Here is a 27,494-nt window from a genome sequence, read left to right on the forward strand (position 1 = left end):
ATTCTTGCTTATAGGTTTCCTGAATAGGATCATCTCAGTAATAACAGAAATCATCTTACAGTCGGAAACATCTTAAAGTTCTTGATCTTTTGACAGTTATTGCTTTGTACCAGGAGGTTTCAATTAAGAATACAGCCTTGAAAATTGCATATCTTTCACAAGTCTAGGATATAAAGCAATCAGCCATCAGTTTTGTGCCCAATGGTAAAAATAGGATGAGAATGGTAAATGGATTCCCAGACTTTCATATTAAAAATACTAATAACTTAATGAAGTTTGCTAACATACATTTCTACAGACCTTTCAGAGACAACTAATGCATTGTCATTTATCATTTTAGCAGAGTTGCGTGGAATATTTTCACAAAAAAATGAATGCAGCTATCTGTAATCAATATCCAATCAAATCTTTGTTACCTCTAAGACCTGCAAAAGTGACCCATGCCAGTGAATCATCTGCATCAATTAATAGATTGTTGTATAATCAGTATATGTTAATATAACTTGCCAAAAAAATAGTTTTGTTCAGTCCAATTATGCTAACTCTCCTCTCTAAATATTTGAAATAGATTAAATATATTAAATCTGTCATCAAAGCAAATTATAAAAACATTAGCAATGTAACAATGGATTTTAATGGATAACTTGGTCAAGGAACAGTCTTTTGAAGAGGGGACAGTACTACTGGATAAGGTCTCACATCATACCCAGTCCCTGGAGCTTCTCTGGAGCTTCTACTCAGAAACAGGTTGTGGTCAAGCCCACGGGTGGTAGAACATACTTTTTATAAGTTTTGATACATTCCAAAATAGGTGATAATGGTAAAAAGTGTGCACAAATAGCACAAATTTTTGAACTTATGCAAGCACACACACATGCACATTGTTGCACTTCACATTCTTCCGAAGCCCTGTCATTTTTATTGTGTGTCCATTAGAGTAGCTGCAGTTGCAATAACGACAGGCTAGAGTTGTAGGACTGGATTTTGAGATGAAGAAAAAGTAACACCATTAAAAAAACAGGTGAAAGAGTATAACATTCAAAACCAGCAAATTGTTGGGTGGAGCATTTGGTCAACAAAGTGGCATTCTTGCAGATGAGGGCCAATCCACCATCATCACTACTTCTGATTATCCTCATTATTAGCCTGCCATATGATTGAATAACCACAGAACGGCAAATTCTTTACTTCGGTCTCATTCTGTGATGTTTTACCAGTAATAATTTACCAGTCTTTTTAGAATGGTTTTAGATTAGTTATTTATATTAATTGGATTTCAGATGTGTTATTGCATATTGTTTCTTTGATATGTTGTGAGCCGTCCCGAGTCCACGGAGAGGGGCAGCATACAAGTCCAATTAATTAATAAATAATAAATACTCATCCTGTATTGGGGAACAGGACTTGGAAGTTGGAGGGCCCTCCTTTGCTGTCACTTTTACTTCCTTGGTTAGAATTCAGCCTAAAAGGAAAGGAAGCCAGATAGCGGCCTACTCATAGGTTGCAATCCAGCTCACTCTTAGACTCTCCAGGTCTTTGTCTTAACGCCAAACTACAATAAAATTAGCAGTACCCTGTTTCCCCAAAAATAAGACGTACCCCAAAAGTAAGGCATGTCAGAGGTTTTGCAGAATTTGCTAATATAAGGCACCCCCCGAAAATAAGACGTAGTCAAGTTTACATACAGTACGGTGGAAAAACATACGGTACCATTCAAAGCTGTTCATAGCGGTACCATAATAATGTGGCGTCCCCTGCTAGCCCCTTCCATCGCTTTGTACTGTCCAGTACAGAAGACACAGTCTGCTGCTGTCTCACCGCCATTACAGTCTCCACTACAGTGCGTAGACTGTAGCTCCTCTGGTGGCCGGAAGCTGCAATAGCGGGAGTATACTGTTGTACCATATAAGTGCTGTCGTTTATGTGTGTGGGTGCCATACTGACAACTACCGTACCGTAATCAGTGTGCCGTATGGTACACTTTCTTTGGAGGTGTCAGCTTTTCTGCCTGTGAATTTGTCTTATTTGAGAAATATAAGGCACCCCCCGAAAATAAGACGTAGCACAACTTTTGGAGCAAAAATTAATATAAGACAGTGTCTTATTTTTGGGGAAACACGGTAGTTTTTTTTAAAAAAAATCTCAGATATTCTCAGTATGCGTAATAGCTCTTCAAAGCCTCTCTCGGGGGCTTCCCTCAATGCTGGCTCTTTTTGGGGTGAACTGCTGTAGTTTGAGGCAGAGGCATCTTGGCTAGCAAAGCTGAACGGAGCACCATTGCCCAAGATACCAGGAGTCACTTGGGAACCCTAAGGCGCAATTAATTAAGGAGGGAAGCATGGACCAAGTGTGTATCCTGGTTCAACATCCAGGTAGAGTTCATTTCCAGCACCAATTCCAAGGAGCTAATTGTAGGAATTCTAGGTTTGTTACTTCAAGGGGAGGCAGGTATTTGGAATGCTTGCAGATACTTAGGCGGCCACTTAAGAGGTCAGGTCCCATGGATCTTCTGTCCTTCATTTTCCTTTCGTAATCCTGAAATGTGTTTATTTTCTATAGGTAGTTCTTTCTTAACATGTCAAGGTTCCAGGTAGCATCCAAACTAAATCAAGTCCGAGTCAAAATATTCCTCAAAGTTCCAATTTATTTCTGGAGCCATCCTGGAACCTACACTGGGAAATTTAAATCTGAGTTCCCCACTCAATTCAAAGTTCACATCCCTTGTGCCCTACCCACAAATTTGTCACATTGCCAATTAAGATTGTGCCAGCGTGGCAAGTCCTCCGCTTCCGCCCAGATGTGTAGACATAGGATGTCCTTGAACCATTCGAAAAAATTCTTTGTGACTGCATCTGTTCCCTTATGACAACTACCCCTACCAAGTTCCCATAAACATCAGGCCTTCTATAGATAGTGTGGCAAGCTGTTAATTGATCACCGGCTTCTGCACCGGCTTGACGCAATCATTTGTTTTAGAGACCATTCAAGATTACGACAGTGTTGAACAAATGTTAGTTATGACCTAGGTCACATTCTCGATCTAGATCGCGATCTCATTCCAGATCCTCAATTTGCTGCAACTCACATTTAGAACTCTATGAGAAGTCTTTTGGTACATGTTTGGTAGTTGTAGCACAAGTGATTGGAGTAGAACACATGCCACTGCTGTCCATTTTTAATAACCCCACCTCCCGATGGTGTGTTTGTGTTTGGTCCAGTGCTCTCTCTCTGTCGCACATTCTGGTACTAGAGACTGAGGGCTTCAGGTACGGGGCATCATCCTAGATTTCCAGAACAGCGGTAGAGAAAGAGCATTGCATTGATGGGCTTCTAAAATTGGAATGATGGCTCCTAGGTAGCTATGGTAATTTCAACAATTTGCCCTTAAATTGTTGGAAACTGCACTTTAATGTTTCCAAATGTAAAATAATGCACTTGGGGAAAAGGAATCCTCAATCTGAGTATTGTATTGGCAGTTCTGTGTTAGCAAAAACTTCAAAAGAGAAGGATTTAGGGGTAGTGATTTCTGACAGTCTCAAAATGGGTGAGCAGTGCAGTCAGGCGGTAGGGAAAGCAAGTAGGATGCTTGGCTGCATAGCTAGAGGTATAACAAGCAGGAAGAGGGAGATTATGATCCCGCTATATAGAGTGCTGGTGAGACCACATTTGGAATACTGTGTTCAGTTCTGGAGACCTCACCTACAAAAAGATATTGACAAAATTGAACGGGTCCAAAGACGGGCTACGAGAATGGTGGAAGGTCTTAAGCATCAAACGTATCAGGAAAGACTTAATGAACTCAATCTGTATAGTCTGGAGGACAGAAGAAAAAGGGGGGACATGATTGAAACATTTAAATATGTTAAAGGGTTAAATAAGGTCCAGAAGGGAAGTGTTTTTAATCTGAAAGTGAACACAAGAACAAGGGGACACAATCTGAAGTTAGTTGGGGGAAAGATCAAAAGCAACGTGAGAAAATATTATTTTACTGAAAGAGTAGTAGATGCTTGGAACAAACTTCCAGCAGACGTGGTTGGTAAATCCACAGTAACTGAATTTAAACATGCCTGGGATAAACATATATCCATCCTAAGATAAAATACAGAAAATAGTATAAGGGCAGACTAGATGGATCATGAGGTCTTTTTCAGTCTTCTATGTTTCTATGTTTCTAAATGCTCCCACCCTAATGGCTTTCCATAAGGCCACAAAGACCTGGCTTTGCCAGCAGGCCTAGGAACCATGAATTAACAACTATCATGGCCAAATTGTATGAATGCTACATATGTATGTTGATTATTTAGCTTATTATGGGTTTTAATTTGGGTTTTATTGTTAGATTGCATATTTGACTTCTTTTTAATTGTTTTAAACTTTATATTGTTGTCAGCCGCCCTGAGTCCTTTAAGATTGGGCGGCATAGAAGTCAAATTAATTAAATAAATAATAAATTAAATTGATGCCCCTTGATGTATGCCATTTAGTGAAAAGCGCAGTCTTAAATTTCATAATACCTTTTGTTTATTTGTTTGTTTGTTTGTTTCATATTTTGGACTTGCAGAGTATGTGAATAGATAGCACAGTGAGGAAAATATAGATACCTAGAGTAAACTATAGGAAGGGAAGAAACAAAAGTAGAGCTAGCTCCACATTCTGGTATTGTGACAGTATCCTTGTTTTATATATATATTTTATTTTTCCCCATCTTGCAAAAGTACAGTGGCCCCTGTTTCCATTAAATTTGAATAATTTGACTATTTTTGCTTGGGGGAGGGGGAATGTTAGTTATGACCAGTCCTTGAATGCTAATGCTTGGTGGCCCACCTGATTGTAAAACTGCCCACACTCATTAATCTTCCGCTATGGCCCCTGCTGTCCTTCACTGTCTTCTTCCATGAGCTTGTTGCTGGGCCTTAGTAGTAGAGTGCCGGGCAGCCAGAAGGGCAGAGATGGGGCAGAGCGGGTAGATAGGCGGGGGAGTTGAGGGAAAGGCAAAAGGGAAGAGCTTCATTTGGGGACGGAAGCCTGATGGGCCCATCTGAGGAGGAGCCACCATTTTGTGCAGGAAAGGAGAAGCAGGCATGAAGGCCTCACCAACAGCCCCAATGAGGACTAATAGAATTGCTGTTGTTAAGCAGTGTGGCCGGATGTTGTTTCACCTAATGACCATATCCGCTGGGGTGAAACTTCTGGTCCTAATTAGGGGTGTTTAAATGAGGACTAACTAGAGCAGAGGCCTTCAAACGTGGCAACTTTAAGACGGATGGACTTCAACTCCCAGAATTCTCCAGCCAGCATAGCTGGCTGGAGAATTCTGGGAGTTGAAGTCCACCTGTCTTAAAGTTGCCATGTTTGGGGACCCCTGCTGTAGAGGCTAACCTTTTTTCTGTTTTACATCATTATTGTTCGCACCACAGCTCTTAAATATTTGAGACATTCATAACAATATTGTTTTTTATGTCACTGTATATGAAAAGCTTTAAAATGGGGGATTGGGATTCTCTTGAAATGAACAGTTGCAGAGAAGAAGATCTGGAAGAACCTTGATTCTGTCACAGCCTCCCACCTACACCCCCGTTCCCCAAAAAGAGCATTTTTGCCTGTTCCATTTTACTTAGAGGGTGTTATTTTGTCATGCATTTACTCTAGGTATTGTAAGGAGCCGATTGTGATTCCTGGGTAATCCGGCCTTCGATGGGGCTAGAATCACTTAGTTCTACTGGTGCAACAGGCTTTGAGGCCTAGTTACAGGCCGATGCAGTGCAAATTTGTTCTGTAATTTTCAGCCTCCCTTTTCAGTATTAAGTCCTGCAGGTGACCCTCAGGTGGGGGTTCCTATTTATCTAAGGTGACCAGATGTCCCGTTTTTTAAAAATTGGGATTTTTAAAAAACGCCGCGGGACATGAGACAAATTGCTCAAAAGCGGGACTGGTCACCTTGTATTTACCACCTCTACCAGTGCACTCCACATGCAACTCCAAGTGACCGACGGGCATCCAAGTGGGATTTTGCGCAGGAAACAGAATCCTGCGAGGGGACACGCGCATACATGAGATTTTGGCAATTTTTCCCTTCTGTGCATACGTGAAAGCAAAAAAAATCACTGAAATCTCCCTCATGCACAAGTCCCCTAGCAAAATTTTACTTCCTACGCATGCACAGAAGCAAAATCTCCCTCGGACGCACTCATGCCAGGCACATGGACCTATGCATGCAGCTCCATTTTCGCTTCTGGAGCTAGGGTGTGGCCCATACCTGTCGCAACCTGCCACTGGTGGACCTGATGGTGCCTTGGCTCACTTGCTAACTTACAACATGCCCATCTGGATCTGCCCAGTTGACTGAGCTTCATCTAAATATGTTCCATTTTCTTAATTCCTCCACCCATTGGATGATTGATGTCTGTCTGAGGCACTCATTTTCCTCCATAGACTTTGGGCCAACCGCCATTTTCCACCTCCTGCTCCTTTCCCCCATCCTGTCTAACTTTCTGGCATTATCTGTGGGAGGTGATAAATAAAGCAGTGCTTGTTACCGTCCTCCAGATCTCTTCTCTCCTAGGGTTGATTGGGGAAGGGTCTGAACTAATTTTTAGCAATCAATGTCATGTTGTTATGATCACTGCCCAAATGGGGGGCAGAGCTAAAACTAAACCATCTGTTTTTCTGTCTTAGCCACAGACCAACAACAAAGCCAGTGTAGTAAGCCCAGCAAAAGAAACACCCCCAGTGCAGATGTCCATGGTATCTTTCCCAACCATTTCTTTCTCCTTGCTTCATTTTTGGTCCTTACCCTTGGCCAGAATGCTGCCTGTGTTGCTCTTTTGTTTTGGGGATTTTTAAATATATTTTTTTGGCTTAGTTCTGTCTGCACTCCCAAATGTTATCCCAATTTCCTTGCCAGTTGGAGGCGCAAAACGCTCGGGTGTCTATATGTGGGTCATGCAGCTTTGGTCAGGCCGGAGGGGGCTGCAGCAGAGCGGCCATCAGCATCCAGTCTCCAAGGAAGAAAGGAATGGAAAACTCTTGCACAGGGTTTTTCGCCACTCCCCACTAACACTCTTGCCAAGGGCCACCCATTCCATAAGGCAGTGATGGCAAACCTTTTTCCCATTGGGTGCCGAAAGAGCAAGCACACATGCTATCGTGCATGCGCGAGTGCCCATGCCCATAATTCAATGCCTGTGGAGGACGAAAACAGCTTCCCCCGCCACCTGGAGGCCCTCTGAAGGCTTGAAATGGCCAGTTTCCCAACTTCTGGTGGGCCCAGTAGGCTCATGTTTCACCCTTCCCATGCTCCAAAGCAGCGGTCCCCAAACTACAGCCCAGGGGCCGGATGTGGCCCGCTGAGGCAATTTATCCGGCCCGCGGAAGCACACGAGATTTTACATGGAGCCGGGCATTGGAGTTGGGGGCAGGGAGCAACGAAAGTGCGAGGCCGTTTAAAGTTTTTCTTTTTTTGAATGGCGAAGGTTTTTGTTATTCTGAATGTTGCGCGTGCGCGCGCATTCCCCATCCCCTTGTGGGCTGGCAGGGGGCTGGGGCGGAGAGGCCACAACCGAGAGGCTCGGCAACCACCCATCCGCGGCAGGCGGGGGCGGCCGCGGCTCCCTTTCCTTCTCCCACCGGCAGCCATCGCTGCAGGTTCCTTGGGTGGGAGCTGCCACTCCCTCTGGGCAGCCCAGCCAGGCGGCTGTAGAAAGTACAGAGCTGTAGAAAGTGGCAGAACTCGCCCGAGGAACTTGCAGAGACTGCTGCCAGCTTGGCTGAAGGCGACGGCAGTGGGTGAAAGAAAGAGCCGCGCCCATCCGCCACAAATGCTGGTGCCGAGATTCCCCGCTCCATGCCAGGCAGGCTGGCTGGTGGATGGGGGCGGAGAGGCCACTTCACCTCCTCCTCCTCCCTCAAGGCGGCGGCATTAAGAAAACCGCAGGTTTTTTTTTATAGTCCGGCCCTCCAACAGTCTGAGGGACAGTGAACTGGCCCCCTGTGTAAAACGTTCGGGGACTCCTGCTCCAAAGGTTTCCCTGGAGCCAGGGAAAGATAAAAACACCCTTCCCCATCCCCCCCGGAGGCTCTCTGGAAGCCAAAAACAGCCTACCAGAGCCTCCGTGTGAGCGAAAAATCAACTGGCCGACATATACGTGCATATTGGAACTGAGCTAGGGCAACAGCCTGCGTGCCAGCAGACATGGCTCCGCGTGCCACCTGCGGCACCCCTGCCAGAGGTTCGCCATCACTGCCATAAGGCATCGGAAAGGCCCTTCTGCTGGTTGTCCTTAAAAATTGAGTGGTGGTATCGGATGGGGAAATTGTGAGGGCATTATGGCCCTGAGTCATACTGCAGATGAGGGGGCACCCGACAGGCCCCGGGGAACAAAACTGGATAAGGACAAACCACTGCAAAATAATTCAGGAATCAGGGCCAGCGTAAGAATTTAGTGGGATTCTTAGAGACTGGATAGTTGCTTTTCATTCTCTGTAATGCTTTTTCCCCCTCTTGGGATATTTCATAATTTGAATTCCCACACACAAAGTGTTATCCCATAACGCACTGGCTACAAAAGAGATGCTTCTAAGTTGCTTAGCTCTCCTCTACTCTTTGCATTGAAGCCATCTTGGCAACACCATTTGAATCGGATATGGGATTTTTGCCTGTTTCAATGTAGTTCGCTGCTGTAGCATATACGGGTGCCTTGATTGCCCTTTGCATGGGAAATTATGAATGTCCCCATAGAGAGAGAAATAATGCCAAAAAGCTCTGTGGGGGAGACGTGGAGACAAAGCCATATGTTCCGCCTCTTTACTTTGAGTGGAAATTTAAGTGGGCAATTTCTTTTCTTTTAATGAATTGCAACAATTTGCCCGAGCTTTTTTCTTGATAGTTCGAATGAGCTTTCAGATGAAATGTATAGATTTTTAGAATATGGAGAAATACACATGGCTTTGTCTCCGAGAAAATGTAGGCATTAGTGGAAATTTTGAGGAATTTTTGGGCTCTCCAAGGGAGTGGTCTATGTATATCTGTTATCCGCTCACACCATCCTCAGATAGAAATCTTCCGCTTTGTTCCTGTTTGTTATTTTGCTTTCCCAACAGATACTGCACAGAGAAGGAAATATGCTTTCAACTAGAATCTGATTCTTTATTTCTGTCTTCTTCCAATTAGGAACCGCAAACTACGGTTGTCCACAATGCTAATGATGGCATAAAGGTAAGATGAGGTTCACAAAAGACCCCCATTATTGCAAACTGCCCTCTTCTTTATCCTTTGAAATTAGGTGCATTACATAGGATTTACATTAGCCGAAGTTATATTCAATTATTTGCTTGCTTACCTGCTAGAAGAGATAGTCAGTGTTCTGCCGGGCTCTATGGTATGAGTCTCTCAAAAATTCAAGGGTACAAATTTCAGACACACACACACAAAAGTTCAAAAACAATGTTCTTTATCACAAAAATTCAAAATAAACAAAGCATCCTTTTTGTATTGCAAAGAGCACTCGTCCCAAAACAACCTGGTAGTCTGTATAAACCCCTTAATCAGTCCTTAAGTACTTACTAGCAGCGGTGAAGGAACGTCACAGCCCTCCTTCTTCCACGAAGTGAAACACACACATTTTGCTCTGCTTTGGTTTCAAAGTCGTGAAAAATCAACAAAGTCCGGAAACAGCAAGACACAGTCCTGAAGAACAACGATCAGATAATCTTCCATAATGGCCAAACCAGCACGCTGCTATTTATATCAGCAGCTCTAATTACTGGAGCCCCACCCAAACACAGGTGGCCTCTCTTATCTCCTGTAATATTTCTTCAATTGGTCTCTTCTATGCATAAGTCTGCACATGCGTGGGTCTAACACTTCTTCATCCGAATCGACCAAAGATAATGGAGATTGGCTTCCTGGACTGTGTGCCAAGCCCCCCTTTTCCAAGTCACCCCCACCTTCTTCTTCGTGCGAGGAAACTGCACTACCTGCCTCTGTCGGCAATAAAACAGGCCTATGACATGTTGATATTTCCCCTGCATCCACCTCCATATTCCTTGGGGCAGGAGCTGGGCCAGAGCCAACCACAACAGTCATCAAGTTTGCCTTGAGTCCTGTGCTGTCTAACTGGCTTGCCTCATTTATTAGGTAGCTGGCATTTTTAAAAATCCATTTTATTTTGAAATATACCTACATTTATGGCTGATTTGGACATTTCATTCAGAGATTTCTCCTTGTCATTTTCAATACAGAAAATATAATACAAATCAATACAAAACTTATTGAACTGCATTTTGATGCTTGGCACAACAGTGATACGAAACACCACTTTTCCTACAAATTATAAATTAAATGTGGTGTTTCACGTCATATGCAGTTTCAATATAACTTCTCTTCTTCCTGACCATGTTTTCTTTTATTATTGTAAGCTTTCTTTTAATTATGAACTTTGTTCCATTTGAGCATTGAAAGTTATCCCATATAAAAGCTTGTAGTAGGATTTTTTTTTAAGAAATCAAAGTCTACAACGTAATACTGCAGTTCATTTATTATTTATTTATTTGATTTGATTTGATTTGATTTGATTTGATTTGATTTGATTTGATTTGATTTGTATGCCGCCCCTCTCCGTGGACTCGGGGCGGCTAACAACAGTGATAAAAACAGAATGTAAAAATCCAATACTAAAACAGCTAAAAACCCTTGTTATAAAACCAATCATACATACAAACATACCATGCATAAATTGTAGAAGCCTAGGGGGAAAGATTATCTTAGTTCCCCCATGCCTGACGGCAGAGGTGGGTTTTGAGGAGCTTACGAAAGGCAAGGAGGGTGGGGGCTATTCTAATCTGGGGGGAGTTGGTTCCAGAGGGCCGGGGCCTCCACAGAGAAGGCTCTTCCCCTGGGCCCCGCCAACCGACATTGTTTAGTTGACGGGACCCGGAGAAGGCCCACTCTGTGGGACCTAACTGGTCGCTGGGATTCGTGCGGCAGAAGGCGGTCCCTGAGATAATCTGGCCCGGTGCCATGAAGGGCTTTATAGGTCATAACCAACACTTTGAATTGTGACCGGAAACTGATCGGCAACCAATGCAGACTGCGGAGTGTTGGTGTGACATGGGCATATTTAGGGAAGCCCATGATTGCTCTCGCAGCTGCATTCTGCACGATCTGAAGTTTCCAAACATTCAGCCATCATTCCCGACTTACAACCATAACTGGACCAGAATTTATGTTGTTAAGCAAGGCAGATCTTAAGTGAGTCATGCCCAATTTAACCACCTTTTCCCATAGGTTGTAAGTGAATCACCGCAGTTGTTAAGCCAACCCAGCATCCCACATTGATTCTGCTTATAAGACAGCTGTCTGGGAAGGTTCTGACTGCTGAGAGCCATTCATTGATTGTGTGAGTCACACAGTTTGACCACCATGAAGAAAGCCCTGTGCCAGGCAGGGATCACTAGATTTTACTTCCATGTAAAAAGAGAATAAATATATCCAGAAAAAAATTCACAGTATAGAAGATTTCAGAAAACATTCCATAATTTATCTGTAATTTACTGTGGCTTAGAGATATTGAGAGGCCAGTGTAACAAGGAAAGGGACGATTAAAAATTAGTTGTGGAATTTCAGAACAGTAAGACTACATCAGATGACTGAAAGTTTCCAAATGTCTTGTTTGCTTTTCCTGAAGAAATCTGCTTGTCTTGTGAATGCTGACGTTTCTATCTTGCAGGGTTCTACAGAGAGCTGCAATACCACAACTGAAGATGAAGATTTGAAAGGTACCTACAGCTTAATAGCTAATAGTAAAGAGATTGCAGAGTCATTGGCAAAAAAGCTTCTGTGCATAAAAAGGTTTATTCACACACATACACACACACTTTTAAAGGAATAAGAGTAATTGTAATTCCTGCTTTCTGGATTTGGTGGGCTACTGGCTAGGCATATTATTATTGTGGTTGGTTGCAGAGTCACCCAGATATTTATTTTATTTATTTATTCATTTGTCCAATATACAAATACATAGGAAGAAAAATAGACATGTGATAATATAAAAGAGGGTGAAAATGAACTTAGAGGAGAGGATATATGAAAGGAAGAGAATATATAAGATAGGTGAAGGAAAGGAAAGATAATTGGACAGGGGACGAAAGGCACACCAGTGCACTTATGTACGCCCCTTACTGGCCTCTTAGGAACCTGGAGAGGTCAATCGTGGAGAGTCTAAGGGAGAAATGTTGGGGGTTAGGGGTTGACACAATTGAGTCCGGCAATGAGTTCCACACTTCGATAACTTGATTGTTGAAATCATATTTTTTACAGTCAAGTTTGGCGCGGTTTGTTTTAAGTTTGAATCTGTTGCGTGCTCTTGTGTTACTGGATTTGACATTTTTATCTTCCTGTTGAGTCCTTCCCAAGAACCTGGGATACTATTGTTATTTATTAAATGTACATACCACCTGACTCCCAGCAACTCTGGATGCTTTTCAATTGTTAAAAGACATTTAACACAAAAGCACAGAAGGCAAAAGAACAACGATGGCTAAGACAACCGAAATATATATATTTCTATATGTATGGAAACGACCTCATCGTTGTTCTCATTTCTAATACTTAAGCATTTAGGAATCTTATTGAATCTTGCTAGTAGTTTCCAGGAAAACAAATTTGCAGTATTTCTATGCAATGTGTAAAAACCACAAGATGAACTATTCACCCTTCAAGCTGCCACAGTAGGCAAACATTAATTTCCGTTATTTGCAGCGTGTCATAATGAGTCCTTTAAATTGACCTCAACTTACTGACTAGGAGTAGAGTATTTATTTATTTATTTAGTCTAATACACACTACACATTGAAGAGAATAGAGAAGTAGTAATATATCTAAAGTAAAGGATAGAAGAAAAGATATAAAATTAGAGGAGAGGATATATGAAAGGAAGAAAAGGAAGAAAAGATAAATGAGATAAAGGTATTTGTGTTGTTCTGTGTGGGTGGGATGCTCTGGAGAGTTCTTACATCAAACCTTTCCTGCTTATCTGTCAAGGCAGGGCCCTCACTTGTGGATTCACATCTCCAATCATACCTCTGATGCAAACATCTAGATGGCCACAGGATGGCAGCACAGGGTCATAAAAGTGCAAATGCATTGCTGCCACCTAGTGGGAAGCTACTAATTGCACCGTTTGCCTTGTTCTTTGCCTTGTGTGGGGAAGCGGGCAGCATACAAAGCTCGTTACAGGTCACTCCAAGTGACCAAAATACTTCTTTTGTAAACAGAAAGCTAGATTGAGGATTAGCTTGTTTTGAACAAGGTGCATTCCTCCATCATCAAAGCACACCTGAGAGTCGTGTACATTACTCATTTTTGAGCAGGTAATCTTTGACAGTGCTTAGCTGTACAGTGGTACCTCTACCTAAGAACACCCCTACTTACAAACTTTTCTAGATAAGAACCGGGTGTTCAAGTTTTTTTGCCTCTTCTCAAGAACCATTTTCTACTTGTAAACCCGAGCCTTCAAAACTGTTCCCGGAAAAGACAGGGAGAAGCCTCTGTGGGGCCTCTCTAGGAATCTCCTGGGAGGAAACAGGGCCGGAAAAGGCGGGGAGAAGCCTCTGTGGGGGCCCTCTAGGAATCTCCTGGGAGGAAACAGGGCTGGAAAAGGTGGGGGGAAGCCTCCGTGGGGCCTCTCTAGGAGTCTCCTGGGAGGAAACAGGGCCGGAAAAGGCAGGGAGAAGCCTCCATGGGGCCTCTCCAGGAATCCCCTGGGAGGAAACAGGGCCTCCATCCTCCCTGTGGTTTCGCCAATCGTACGCATTATTTGCTTTTACATTGATTCCTATGAAAAAAATTACTTCTTCTTACAAACTTTTCTACTTAAAAACCTGGTCCCAGAACAAATTAAGTTCATAAGTAGAAGTACCACTGTACTTTGATTCCCCTTCGTCTTGACCATTGTAATCTGCTGGACATTGAGCTACATTAGTAACGTCATAATAAGTGATTATATTGTTATATGATATTAAAACAATCTGAAGTGATGGGCAAATTCACTGGGTATAATGAAAGTGTTATTACTATTTTTAAGGCGAAAAATGACTTATAGGATGCCTGCCACAGGAGCCATTTCTCCCCTTATGTATTGAGTGTGCCTTCACATTGTATTTGTGAATTGCCTCTCTATAGAATAATTAAAAATGAAACATAAGCTGAGACAATTTCTTAGTTTCACTTTACATAATTATCAAAAGACACTATGTTTGATTTCTCAAAGTTTTTATTTCAGGAACTTAAACAGGAAACTCCCAAGTGTCAGAATAAAAAAAGTGAAGTGATCCTTGAATTTATTTGACCAACTTCTAACCTGACTTAGCTTAATTTGTCAAAGCCAAATCTTTTGTTTCTGCCTCCAGTTCATATAACCACTAAGCCAGCATTTATTTGGATGGGAACTTTAAGAGGCATGGACTTGAAGCCTGCACAAGCTGAAAAGTAATACAAAACTATTATTTAAAGATATTTCTTTGGACTTGGTGAGATAAAGCATAGCTTTCTTGAGTCAACCAAAAAAACCTTCCTGGCTATGCCTTGCAGACTAGCCATTACATCTGGACAGATTGCAAGAAGTCACTAAATATATTCTTGTTCTTGCCTGGTTTTGCAGCCATCTACGTGCATAAAGGGTTAGCAAAATGAGAAAACAGTTTTCCAATTTTAAAAAAGTGACTTGGTATTTGTCTGTCATTCTGTAAATATTTTTATTTTGGTGAGTCTACCTTGATTAGCTGAAGTAGATACTAAGAGGTGTTAGGAGGAATGAAAGGGACAGAGATACATGAAACCTGTTTGGTCAATCTGCTTTCTCAGTCAGGCAGTTGTGAAGACAGTAGGTTTGTTTGCATGGAAATGAGATGGGAAAAGCACAGAGAGTTGCTTGTTGCTTTGCTGGCTGAAGAATTCTGGGAGTTGAAGTCCAGAAGTCTTAAAGTTGCCAAGGCTGGAGACCCCTGGCTTAGTGGGCACTTATCCTGTTTTCCCCCAAAATAAGACATCCCCTGATAATAAGCCCAATTGGGCTTTTGAGTGCCTGGCAATAAGGCCAAGCACTTATTCCAGGGTTAAAAAAAAATGTTATTTTGGGGAAAAATATTTGTTCATTAGGACAGAGGAAGCATCTAAGCGAATTAGAAGAGCGACATTATGCTTGTTGCATTTGTAACGCACTTTTCTTCCATGGCACTCAAAGTAGCCTTCATCAGATTCCCATCCTATACTGAAGTTAAGTCGAATTGCTCACTCGAAAATTGGTATATGAGACAGGGTTGTAAATATCTCGCCTTTTTACAAAGCCCTCCCCAACTTAATGATTGGTTTAATAAGAAAACATTGATTTGGGGACAAGATCTGACTTTTTCCTTGCTGAAATTGGCATTTTTTAAAATTCCAAATAATTGCTATGTCTTTTGTTTCCTCCTAAATGTCTGGAAATTATGCTCCTGGGTTAGACAAACTTCTGTCTGTTTGATTGTAACATGGAATCCGTGGAATACTTTATTCTCCACCTTGTGTCTCATTTAGTTCTTAGAGTCAGGACATCAAAAGAGCGGATCTCTTTGAAAAGATACTTTTCAGATCTCTCCAGTGGGGAAGGTGTGACCGAGACCCATCAAAGAATGGCCCTGGGGCTGCTTTTATCCAAGAGCAGTGTGTGCTCTGGGATTTTGTCTTCTGCGGATGGGTGTGGATTTGTATTTTCAGTGCAATTCTTAGCCTGCTTTCTGCTTTTATTTTAATTTTAATGCTTGCATTTGTTTTGCAGCTACTGCTACACTGTCTTATGAAGAGAAGCTTCTTGCCTGGGATAGCCCAGGACAAACAGTGGAGTTGGATCGTGCTCAGTCGGAGCCTGTCCTAACTCCAGTAGTTCCATTTGCATTGAACAGTCTGTCATGTAAGTTAGCTGTTAATTAGCAGTAGTAGCAGGTAGAGAAGTAGTAGTAGTGATTTATGTCCCTTCTTTAACCTTATTTTTCTGTTCCTACCTTTCTTCCCTACCCTCCTATAGCAGCTATCACTTTCTGCTTGAACTAATTTGTTAGGAGAGTGGAACGGATCCTTACTAAGGTTCTCCATCCCTGGAAAATTGTCGTGTGCCACAGTTACCTGCATTCCCTTACATTTCAGCCTGGGATACGTCATTGTCCAATTGAACAGTGTTGACCAAGAGTTACAGACAAAAAACTTACGTATTTCCAAATGAACAAAAATTCTAAGAAAGCAAAGCATCGGTTAACACTGTCAATTGTAGCAAACTGGCATCTGTTCTAGAATTATCAGATAACTTGTTCTCAAAGTATTCTTCTCCCTTGAATGGGCTTTCAAAGGGCATTCTATGTAAGCTTGCCATACCACAAAGAAGGGACAGCACAAAAGCATATGAGAAATAGTTGCTGTTTCTCTGTCAAGTAGTGACGAAGTGTCTCTTATGGAATCTTCTGGAATATTTAGTTGTAAGACAAAGGGGGAAGATACTTGCCCAAGCCATAGGGTGGGAACTGAATCGGTTGACCATCTTCCTTCATCGTCCTTTCTACCTACCTTTATCATCACAAAAGCTTAAATGATAAGAGAAACTCTTGTTCTGCAGATGAGTGAGTGATGAATGCCACGAAGTTCTTTCCATTAAAATCATTAAGATTGTTTATTTTGAGCAGACTATTAAGTTGATTTTTTTTGCTTATTGTTTGTAAGGATCAACAGAAAGCTTATATGTTACTGTCTATTATCCATGATGATTATGGCACTCCACTGAGTTTTAAAAGCTTTCTGTTTATACTGCCATGTTTACTTCAGTCCAAGATCATAAAAAAGTATTCATCATCACTGAATCTTCCTTCTAACAACAAAGATCAAAATAAAGATAAAGATAGAAACTCAGATGTCCAAGAAATATTTGCTTAGAAATGGACACTTAGACATGAGAGAATGGTCTCCTGGACAAGCTCACTGCTCTATAGTTGGGGTTTTATTTGGGTTGTACTCAAATCAAGGTGTTTCAAGGCTGAGTAAGGACAAATGGTGGGCTAATAGGCCGTAATCGGATGCTTGTTTTCTGTACAGACATAAAATGACCAAGATAATCCATAAAAAAGGGGTTAATCCAATATTTCAGGTAGCCAAGCTGCATATGAGTCTTCACAGAAATTAAAAAGATTCCAGGGCTTGAAGGATGTTTAAAACAGGCCTCCAAAATTTAGATTGAGTTAACAAAGGGCTCGAAGAGTCCACTTTATTCTTAGAGGTAGAGAGGGCTTCCTACCATCTAAGATTCCAAAACATTCAAGAAGAGAAAGAAGAAAACGTAGTCAGAAATTGTATGGTATGGCAGAAATTTTAGCTGAAATGATGCAAATTAGCAAACAAGACATGATGAGAGGTATAGATGAAGCCTACAGAGTCTACACAAATTAAGCAAGGAGACACAGATTGCCATATAAATTCACAAAAAGAACAACTAGGGAAAATACCTATAAAAAACCAAGGGAAGAAATATTCACCTATAAAGGTAGAGAAATAATAGTTTTAAAACAGATCCCAAAATGGATCCAAAATGTGAGAAGACAATATCAATCCTTAACATCCCACCTTATAAAACACAAAGAACCGCTTAGATGGCTGATGCCATGAAGGTATTTTAGTAACCTAGCAAGAAAAAAAAAGGAAACTAGATTCAATTGAAAAGGCCCAGGAGTTCTATGAAAGATATTTCATGATTGAAGGCGAAGAAGAAAGTAAAGAAGAATTGGATAGTATAAGTAGGGAAGAAGAAGTCACAGAGGAAAGAGAGAAAGATAGGAGATAAAAGAATGCAGGAAAAAGACAATAGATCAAGAAGGAATAACAAGTAGGGTAGTAAGAATACAAATAGAACAGGGAGAAGAAATTAAATTGATCACCATTAATATTAATAGATTCAATGCACTAAAAGCGAGAAGCAATTTTTTTTATAAAATTCAAAAAACTTGATACAGATTTAATATTATTATAAGAGCAAAGCAAACTATTGGCAAATAAAAAATAGGAATGTACAGATGCACTAAATTCAAAGTAATATGTATTTTACAATAAAATACACAAAAATAAATAATAGAATTACAATATGAAGAATTTCACATAATTGGATATTTTAATGTAAACACAGCAGATATTTAAAAGGACAATAAAACTCATTAAAAAATTAAGAAAACACATTACCCCAACCGTTTTCTGGACCTGTATTATAATATGATTTACGAAAAGTGTAAATATTAATTTGTTAGATGTATGTACTCAGAGAGGGGCGACATAGAAATCTGATAGATAGATAGATAGATAGATAGATAGATAGATAGATAGATAGATAGATAGATAGATAGGGATGGATGGATGGATGGATGGATGGATGGATATAGAAATGGAAAAGGCAATAGGTGTTTTAAAAATCCATTAAAAAGATATATGACATATACATAAAATTGACCAGAAAGTAGATGTACATAGAAGAAACAAGTATAAAATACAAATTACAATTATATTTGAAAATATTTATATTATAGGTATACAAAATTTTGTGAACTGATCTTGAGCTAGAATCGAAATGGTACTTAGGATTCCTATTATTATATGTTATTATGTTATGTAATGTTTTTTGTGTATATAAAATAAGTGGGGGGGAATGTCTCAGTTAAGTAGGAAAGAGAAAAAAATAGATTATTGGAAAATACAGTACAATATGACATTTCTTTCTTGTTGGTTGAGATGTTTAGTCTATTTGGGCACAATTTAGTAGCTGGCATGTGTACAATCTCTTGACAATGTTCATTGTTTTATTGATGCTAAGCAAAACAAAAGTAGCAATTGGCCAGAAATAATGTATTTCTGAGTATATGAATTTAGAAAGTGCTACTTCATCCATAAATTCCATTTGTGACGCCATTCGATCTAACTGCCTTTTAATCCATTCTAGCACAAATGGTTTCATGCAGTGGTTCCCAACGTGGGACCCACACTCCACAGGGGGGCAATTTCATTTTTATGGGGGCAATTGGAACCTTGTTTAAACCTAGGAAGGAATCTTGTTTAAACCTAGGAAGGAAGGAAGGAAACCTTAATGGCCTTTTAGGCTTCCTTATTTCACTTTTTTTCACTTCCTTTATTCACTTTTTGAATAATAAGTATATCAGGATTTTACAGATGTTTAGATGAGACATGGCCAAAAAAAGGGTGGGAACCACTGGTTTAATGTATTGATTAGCTAAGGGAACACAGTAACCACTATGCAACTGGTAGATGACAAAGGCCTTGGTCATCCCAGATATTCCATGGCTTCAAGCTCAAGGTTTTCATGAAAGCAAGGAGCGTTGTTATACAAACTCTTGGAAGGAAACCAGGAAAAAATTTGGTAAGCATTAAAGTTGTCATGGACATTTTGCTCTCTGACTTCAGAAAGGTTTGACAGACAGGAAGATAAAGTGCACATGCCTGCTTTTATTATTTATTTTAGAAACATAGAAACATAGAAGACTGACGGCAGAAAAAGACCTCATGGTCCATCTAGTCTGCCCTTATACTATTTCCTGTATTTTATCTTACAATGGATATATGTTTATCCCAGGCATGTTTAAATTCAGTTATTGTGGATTTACCAACCACATCTGCTGGAAGTTTGTTCCAAGAATCTACTAATCTTTCAGTAAAATAATATTTTCTCACGTTGCTTTTGATCTTTCCCCCAACTAACTTCAGATTGTGTCCCCTTGTTCTTGTGTTCACTTTCCTATTTTATTTATTAGATTTGTATGCCGCCCCTCTCCGTAGACTCGGGGCGGCTCACAACAATAACAAAGACAGTGTAAGAACAAATCTAATAATTTAAAAAACACTAAAAAACCCATTATTAAAAGCAAGCATACACACAAACATACCATGTATAAACTGTATAGGCCCGGGGGAGATGTCTCAGTTCCCCCATGCCTGATGGCAGAGATGGGTCTTAAGAACTTTACGAAAGGCAAGGAGGGTGGGGGCAGTTCTGATCTCCGGGGGGAGCTGGTTCCAGAGGGTTGGGGCCACCACAGAGAAGGCTCTTCTCCTGGGTCCTGCCAAACGACATTGTTTAGTCGACGGGACCCGGAGAAGGCCAACTCTGTGGGACCTAACCGGTCACTGGGATTCGTGCGGCAGAAGGCGGTCCCAGAGATATTCTGGTCCGATGCCATGAAGGGCTTTATAGGTCATAACCAACAGCATTTGATGGAATTGCATGGTTTTTTTGTAATTGGATAAAGAGAAGCATAGCATAATATGTAATGCATTGCACCAGTGGATATCATTCATAAGACTTTTAAAATGATGGCAGAGTTGGTTTTGTTCATGAATGAACAATAGCATAGTGTACCTTTGGTTATCATCTGCATGACATGTCTGTAAACATTCAGGGCCTACAGATGAAAAATTGTTTTTTTGAAGCTATTTATTTCTGTCATGGAGGAAATCAGAAACAGATATTAAATATACTGTATTGCTCAGCTGGAGGGTATTTGAATTCTAACCATATGCTTACTGTGTGCACTTAAAACTTTGCCTTAGGTAATTTCCTTGAGAGTTAGAATTTTGAGCCGAGGTAAAAGCTGTTGTGATATACATAAAACGGGGAGTAATAGTCAGTCACAAAGGCCAATTGAATAAGGTATGAAAATGTTTCTTCAAATGAAATCCTAGTTCTAGCAGAATGAGACTACACTTGGGACATTTTGAGGAGAATTAGCAACTTTATTCAGGAATAAAAAAAAAAGTTGTCATTAAATCATTTATTTAAGCCAGTGTTTCCCAACCTTGGCCACTTGAAGATATTTGGACTTCAACTCCCAGAATTCCCCAGCCAGCGGATGCTGGCTGGGGAATTCTGGGAGTTGAAGTCCAAATATCTTCAAGTGGCCAAGGTTATTATTATTATTTATTGGATTTGTATGCCGCCCCTCTCCGGAGACTCGGGGCGGCTAACAGCAATAACAAGACAGTATACAATAATAATCCAATACTAAAGACAATTAAAAACCCATTGTTATAAAAACCAAGCATACATAGACATACCATGCATAAAATGGTAACGGCCTAGGGGGAAAGAGTATCTCAGTTCCCCCATGCCTGGCGGCAGAGGTGGGTTTTAAGTAGCTTACGAAAGGCAAGGACGGTGGGGGCAATTCTAATATCTGGGGGGAGTTGGTTCCAGAGGGCTGGGGCCGCCACAGAGAAGGCTCTTCCCCTGGGTCCTGCCAAGCGGCATTGTTTAGTTGACGGGACCCGGAGAAGACCCACTCTGTGGGACCTAACTGGTCGCTGGGATTCGTGCAGCAGAAGGCGGTCCCTGAGATAATCTGGTCCGGTGCCATGAAGGGCTTTATAGGTCATGACCAACACTTTGAATTGTGACCGGAAACTGATCGGCAACCAATGCAGACTGCAGAGTGTTGGTGTAACATGGGCATATTTGGGAAAGCTCATGATTGCTCTCGCAGCTGGGAAACACTGGTTTAAGCTACCAAGCAGACACTGATTTAAGCTACCAAGCAGACATTGGAGGCAGCTTCTGAAAAGCTTTTGTTAACGTGTTTGAAGTTCTGTAACTGAAGTCCCATGTTTGCATAATTTGTTGGAAGTTTCAAAGAACCGGTGGTCTTGCTATAATCTTATCTGGTTCAGTACAAACACAATTAAGCTTCTTCCTAGATTGCATTTTGTCCCACCAACCTCAGATTGTACAGACGCTCCCATTGATGATGATGATATTTCTAGAGTTTGTCAGTACAAATCATAGTTACTATAACCCAGGATTCTACAGAACCACAGTAGTTTACAAAATATAAATTGTAGTTTAAACTAGAACTGCATAGCATGAAATCAAGGGTACAGCCCCTAAAATAGCCAGAATACAAACCTTCCAGAATTTGCCACCAAATTGCTGCAGCTTGAATGAGCCCACCAGTTTTGAGAATGAAGACCGCAAAGGGATGGAGTAACACAGTTTTATTTGTGTACACAGGTTCAGAGTATTTGCATGACAAAGTCTGAACTTTGGGCTATCCCCAACACAGTAATCCTATACCTTACACCAGTAGTGGGTTCCTACGACATTATCTTACACCATCTATGACTTGGTCTATCTTGTGACAGTTCTTTGTGCTGTTCCAGTAGACAGGGTTTTTTTCTAAATAGAATAGAATAGAATTTTTATTGGCCAAGTGTGATTGGACACACAGGGAATTTGTCTTGGTGCATATGCTCTCAGCGTACATAAAATAAAATCATTTGTCAAGAATCATGTGGTACAACACTTAATGATTGTCATAGGGGTCAAATAAGCAATGAAGAAGCAATATTAATAAAAATCTTAGGATAGTATAAGCATATAAGGATATAAAGGTTAGTGAATTCTGAAATGGAGAAGTTAGTTCCAGGTTGAAGAGATGATACTTTGCCTTTAGGATTAAAAGTTTAATATATTGATGATATCTTCCTCAAAATTGTAGTGTCTGATTTGATGGATATTTTTTTTCAAAAAGGAGATTTTACTGATGATATCTAATTTAAATGTATTCCGGTCAGTGAAAAGCCAATTGTGGCTATTGGATGAAAAAAAGAGAACATTCTTGGTACAATTGTTTAGTTTCTGAAGGAATAATAAACCAACGATAAACCTGTAATCGGCCCATTTCTTCAGATTTGCATTATATGGTGACTTTTTCTCATCCCAAAGATGATGTTTCAATATTTGTTCTTTGATTCTTGGAACATTACTACTCTATAGACTGCCTGAGTCTACGGAGAGGGGCGGCATACAAATGTAATTAATAATAATAATAATAATAATAATAATAATAATAATAATAATAATGTATCGATGATCCATACTTTCTTTTTCTCCACGATCACAACACACCAGACATTGTGATCGTGGAGAAAAAGAAAGTATGGATCATCGACATTGCAATCCCAGGAGACAGCAGAATCGAGGAGAAGCAGCTAGAGAAATTAGTGAAATACAAAGATCCTTAAAATCGAGCTGCAACGACTCTGGCTTAAGCCAGTGAAAGTGGTCCCAGTGGTACTTGGCACGCTGGGCGCAGTGCCAAAGGATCTCAGCGGACATTTGAAAACCATCGGAATTGACAAAATCTCCATCTGTCAATTGCAAAAGGCTGCTTTACTGGGATCGGCAAACATAATTTGCCACTACATCACACAGTCCTAGGTGCTTGGGAAGCGCCCGACTAGTGATGAAATACGAAATCCAGCATAGTGATCTCGTTTGCTGTGTTGTATTGACATAATAATAATAATAATAATAATAATAATAATAATAATAATAATAATAATAATAATAATAATATAGCAGTAGCACTTAGACAATGCTATTACAGGCCACTCTAAGCGGTTTACAGAGTCAGTCTATCTGGGTCCTCACTTTACCATCCTCGGAAGGATGGAAAGCTGAGTCAACTTTAAGCCTGGTGAGATTTGAACTGCCAAACTGCTGGCAGCCAGTGATCAGCAGAGGTAGCCTGCAGTACTGCACTCTCACCACTGCGCCACCACATGGATTATGTCTTAAATATAGTACAAATACCTTGACTTTCTGAATGGGACAGCCTCTTTCCTGAGCTCTTTCCTTTTAACAGCAGACACCATCCTTCCAATTTGGATAGGAAAATATCGACCCCTTTTATCACCTGTAGATGCCAACTCCCAAAATTCCTGAGCCAGCTATGCTACACTGGCTCAGGAATTCTAGGAGTTGAAATCCACAGGTCGTAAAGGAGCCATAGTTATCCACCCCTTCTCCAAGTGGTTAATAATAATAATGTTAATAATAATAGTAATAATAGTAATAATAATAATAATAATTTATTAGATTTGTATGCCGCCCCTCTCCGAAGACTCGGGGCGGCTCACAACAATGATAAAAACAATATTATAATGGCACAAATCTAATATTAAAAAACTAAAAACCCTATCATAATTAAAAACCAAACAGCAAATACATACCAAACATAAAATATAATGAGCCTGGGGGAAAGTTGTCTCAAATCCCCCATGCCTGGCGGTATAGGTGGGTCTTAAGTAGTTTATGGAAGACAAAGAGGGTGGGAGCAGTTCTAATCTCCGGGGGGAGTTGATTCCAGAGGACTGGGGCCACCACAGAGAAGGCTCTTCCCCTGGGGCCTGCCAGATGACATTGTTAAGCTCATTACTCTGCTGCTTTTCTGGAATGCAAAAAGTCAGCTGCCCCTGCAATGACTAGTAGTTGCCCTGTTGATAAGGAGCAACCTATGCACCGTATAGTTTTTCATAATTCCAGTGTTTTCAAATTGTCTTTTTTTATGCTTGTCCTCAGTGCGTAAGCAAGAAATCATCAAGATAACAGAGCAGCTGATCGAAGCAATCAACAACGGGGACTTTGAGGCTTACACGTAAGTGAAGAAATGCAGAAGTCCTTTATGTATCAAAATGACCACACACTTAGTCCTCATTTAGTGACCACTCACAGTTACGACAGCGCTGAAGAAGTAATTTCGTGAGCAATCCTTGCATTTTTTAAACAACTTTTGCAGGCCTGTAAAGCAAAGGAAAGCTGAAGACAGATCATAAGCACAACTACAGTTTCACTTAGTGTCTGCTTTGCTTACACCAGTGTTTCCCAACCTTGGCAACTTGAAGATATTTGGACTTCAACTCCCAGAATTCCCCAGCCAGCAAATGCTGGCTGGGGACTTCTGGGAGTTGAAGTCCAGATATCTTCAAGTTGTCAAGGTTGGGAAACACTGGCTTAAACAAGTTGCCAGTCCCATTATAGCTACATGAGGACTATCTATAATTAGTGACTTAAGCTATGAAAGCTTGTGCTTGTATGTTTGTTGTGTGAATGGCAATGACTGATTTTAATACTACGGGAGTTTTAGATTCACTGTTTTGAATTACAGTGGTACCTCTACCTAAGAACGCCTCTACTTAAGAACTTTTCTAGATAAGAACTGAGTGTTCAAGATTTTTTTGCCTCTACTTAAGAACCATTTTCTACTTAAGAACCCGAGTTCGGAAAAATTTCCCAGGAGATTTGAGAGCGGCACGAAGGCCCAGCCAGTTTCCTGCCATTCCTCGTGGGTTTCTCTTTCTGGCGCAGTGTATGGGAGGCAGCTTTGCGCCGGGTGTATGGGAGGCGCGTGCTCCTCCTCACCGCCTCAGAGCCCCTCTTTTTTTTTTAAGCCTTAAAGTTTTGGATTTTTTTGATTCCCCTCACCTCACCTTCTTCCTTTGGCAGCGACTGTCCTCCTCCTCTTCTTCCTCCTCCTCCACCCATCCAAATTCCGAGCTTTTATTTCTTTCCTAATGGGTTTGCACACATTATTTGCTTTTACATTGATTCCTATGGGAAAAATGGCTTCTACTTACGAACTTTTCTACTTAAGAACCTGGTCACGAAATGAATTAAGTTCTTAAGTAGAGGTACCACTGTAATTGGAGTATGATGTTGCATTGTTTTTTATATGTAGTGAGATGCCCTGAGTCCTCGGAGAGGGGCGGCATATAAATCCAATTAAATAAATAAACAAACAAGCAAGCAAGCAAATAAATAAATGAATAATAGCCAGAAATACTTGTAACCAGTGGTAGGTTCCTACCGGTGCGCTAGATGACTCTGTTCCTGTAGCGGCTGCCAGATTGTGCAATTTGCACACAAACGCTCTGGTGCCGTCTTCACCGGTCCGTTGGGGAGTGCCATCTTTTTTTCTGAATTTAGGGGGGGGGGTGTTGCTTCCTGCACATGTGCAGAAACAAAATCTTACGGGGAACACATACACACGCCCACCCAAATTGGGAGGATGCGTGCACAGCATACCGGTAAGCGGGTAAGTGCAACCTGCCGCTGCTTGTAATGCATTGATGATACCATTGACTGTCAATTGTGCCCTTGTATTTTTAAGCTAGAGCACCAGACAGACATAAGTGAATCTTTTTTTTAATGCTGTTAGAACCAGTATGAATCACATGTAATAAATGCAGCTTGACAATATCAATATTTTGAAAGCTTGAAGCAACACTCACTCATTATATCAGACTCATTGCTCTATACAAAAATATTGTTAGGGTTTTTTTTCTGAATAAGTGGTTATTTAATCTGAAAATGACTAGGTAAATAGGAGTAAATTGTGTGTCTGTGTGTATTGAGTCCAAATGGGAATAGGAAATGGGCATAAATAAATGCACTTGGAAATGAATCACAGGTAAAACCAATATACATTGATACCTCATCTTACAAACGCCTCATCATACAAACTTTTCGAGATACAAACCCGGGGTTTAAGATTTTTTTGCCTCTTCTTACGAACTATTTTCACCTTACAAACCCACCGCCGCCATTGGGATGCCCCACTTCCAGACTTCTGTTGCCAGCGAAGCACCCGTTTTTGCGCTGCTGGGATTTCCCTGAGGCTCCCCTCCGTGGGAAACCCCACCTCCGGACTTCCGTGTTTTTGTGATGCTGCAGGGGAATCCCAGCAGCGCAAAAACAGGTGCTTTGCTGGCAACGGAAGTCTGGAGGTGGGGTTTCCCAGCGAGGGGAGCCTCAGTGAAATCACAGCATCGCAAAAACACAGAGGTCCAGAGGTGGGGTTTCGAGGACTTTGGTGTTTTTGCGATGCTGCGATTTCACTGAGGCTCCCTTCGCTGGGAAACCCCACCTCCGGACTTCCATTGCCAGCAAAGCGTTTGTTTTTGCGATGCTGGGATTCCCCTGCTGTGATTTCCCTGCAGCATCGCAAAAACACAGAGGTCCGGAGGTGGGGCTTCCCATGGTGGGGAGCCTCAGGGAAATCCCAGCAGTGCAAAAATGAGCGCTTCGGCTGGCAAAAGGGGTGAGTTTTGGGCTTGCATGCATTAATCGCTTTTCCATTGATTCCTATGGGAAACATTGTTTTGTCTTACAAACTTTTCACCTTAAGAACCTCATCCCAGAACCAATTAAGTTTGTAAGACAAGGTATCACTGTATATTGAATTTGGAATTAGAACAGATTCCCCCCCCCCCAAGGTTTGTTTTCCTATAATTTCTCTTATCTATTTTGTCAGTCCAAGAGAGAGTTAAGATCTTCTCTAAAGCAAGAAGTAATTAGAATAAATGATTGTATCCTAATATTTGAAGCTGCTTCAGGGTTTTTTGATAGGGAAAACCAAAGTGGCATAGGACTAACAACATGTGATAATAGTTGCGGTTTGTCTGATAAATGACTTCAAGGATTAGATGCCAATGAGACCAGATTACTTCATTTGTTATAGGAAGATCTGTGACCCTGGGCTGACCTCATTTGAACCTGAAGCGCTGGGAAACCTCGTGGAGGGGATGGACTTCCACAAGTTTTACTTTGAGAACTGTGAGTGGTAGTGATAACTGGCAAATTCATAATGAT

The 27,494-nt window shown here is 41.1% G+C and overlaps 1 protein-coding gene across 10 annotated transcripts in view; it reads left to right on the forward strand.

Moving 5' to 3' along the window:
- CAMK2G (calcium/calmodulin dependent protein kinase II gamma) overlaps positions 1–27,494 on the forward strand; it is a 323,775-nt gene that overhangs the window by 281,567 nt on the left and 14,714 nt on the right. For 3 of the 10 annotated variants that reach the window (XM_070752093.1, XM_070752085.1, XM_070752086.1), the window contains 6 exons: positions 6,676–6,744; positions 9,170–9,214; positions 11,727–11,775; positions 15,813–15,944; positions 24,426–24,501; positions 27,364–27,458. In XM_070752093.1, the coding sequence (XP_070608194.1) occupies positions 6,676–6,744; positions 9,170–9,214; positions 11,727–11,775; positions 15,813–15,944; positions 24,426–24,501; positions 27,364–27,458 (466 nt within the window). Of the gene's footprint in view, positions 1–6,675; positions 6,745–9,169; positions 9,215–11,726; positions 11,776–15,812; positions 15,945–24,425; positions 24,502–27,363; positions 27,470–27,494 lie in introns of those variants that run through there. The other 7 variants (XM_070752089.1, XM_070752090.1, XM_070752087.1 and 4 more) reach the window with 4 other exon arrangements.

Source organism: Erythrolamprus reginae, chromosome 5, assembly GCF_031021105.1.
Source record: "Erythrolamprus reginae isolate rEryReg1 chromosome 5, rEryReg1.hap1, whole genome shotgun sequence".
NCBI classification, from domain to species: Eukaryota; Metazoa; Chordata; class Lepidosauria; order Squamata; family Dipsadidae; genus Erythrolamprus; species Erythrolamprus reginae.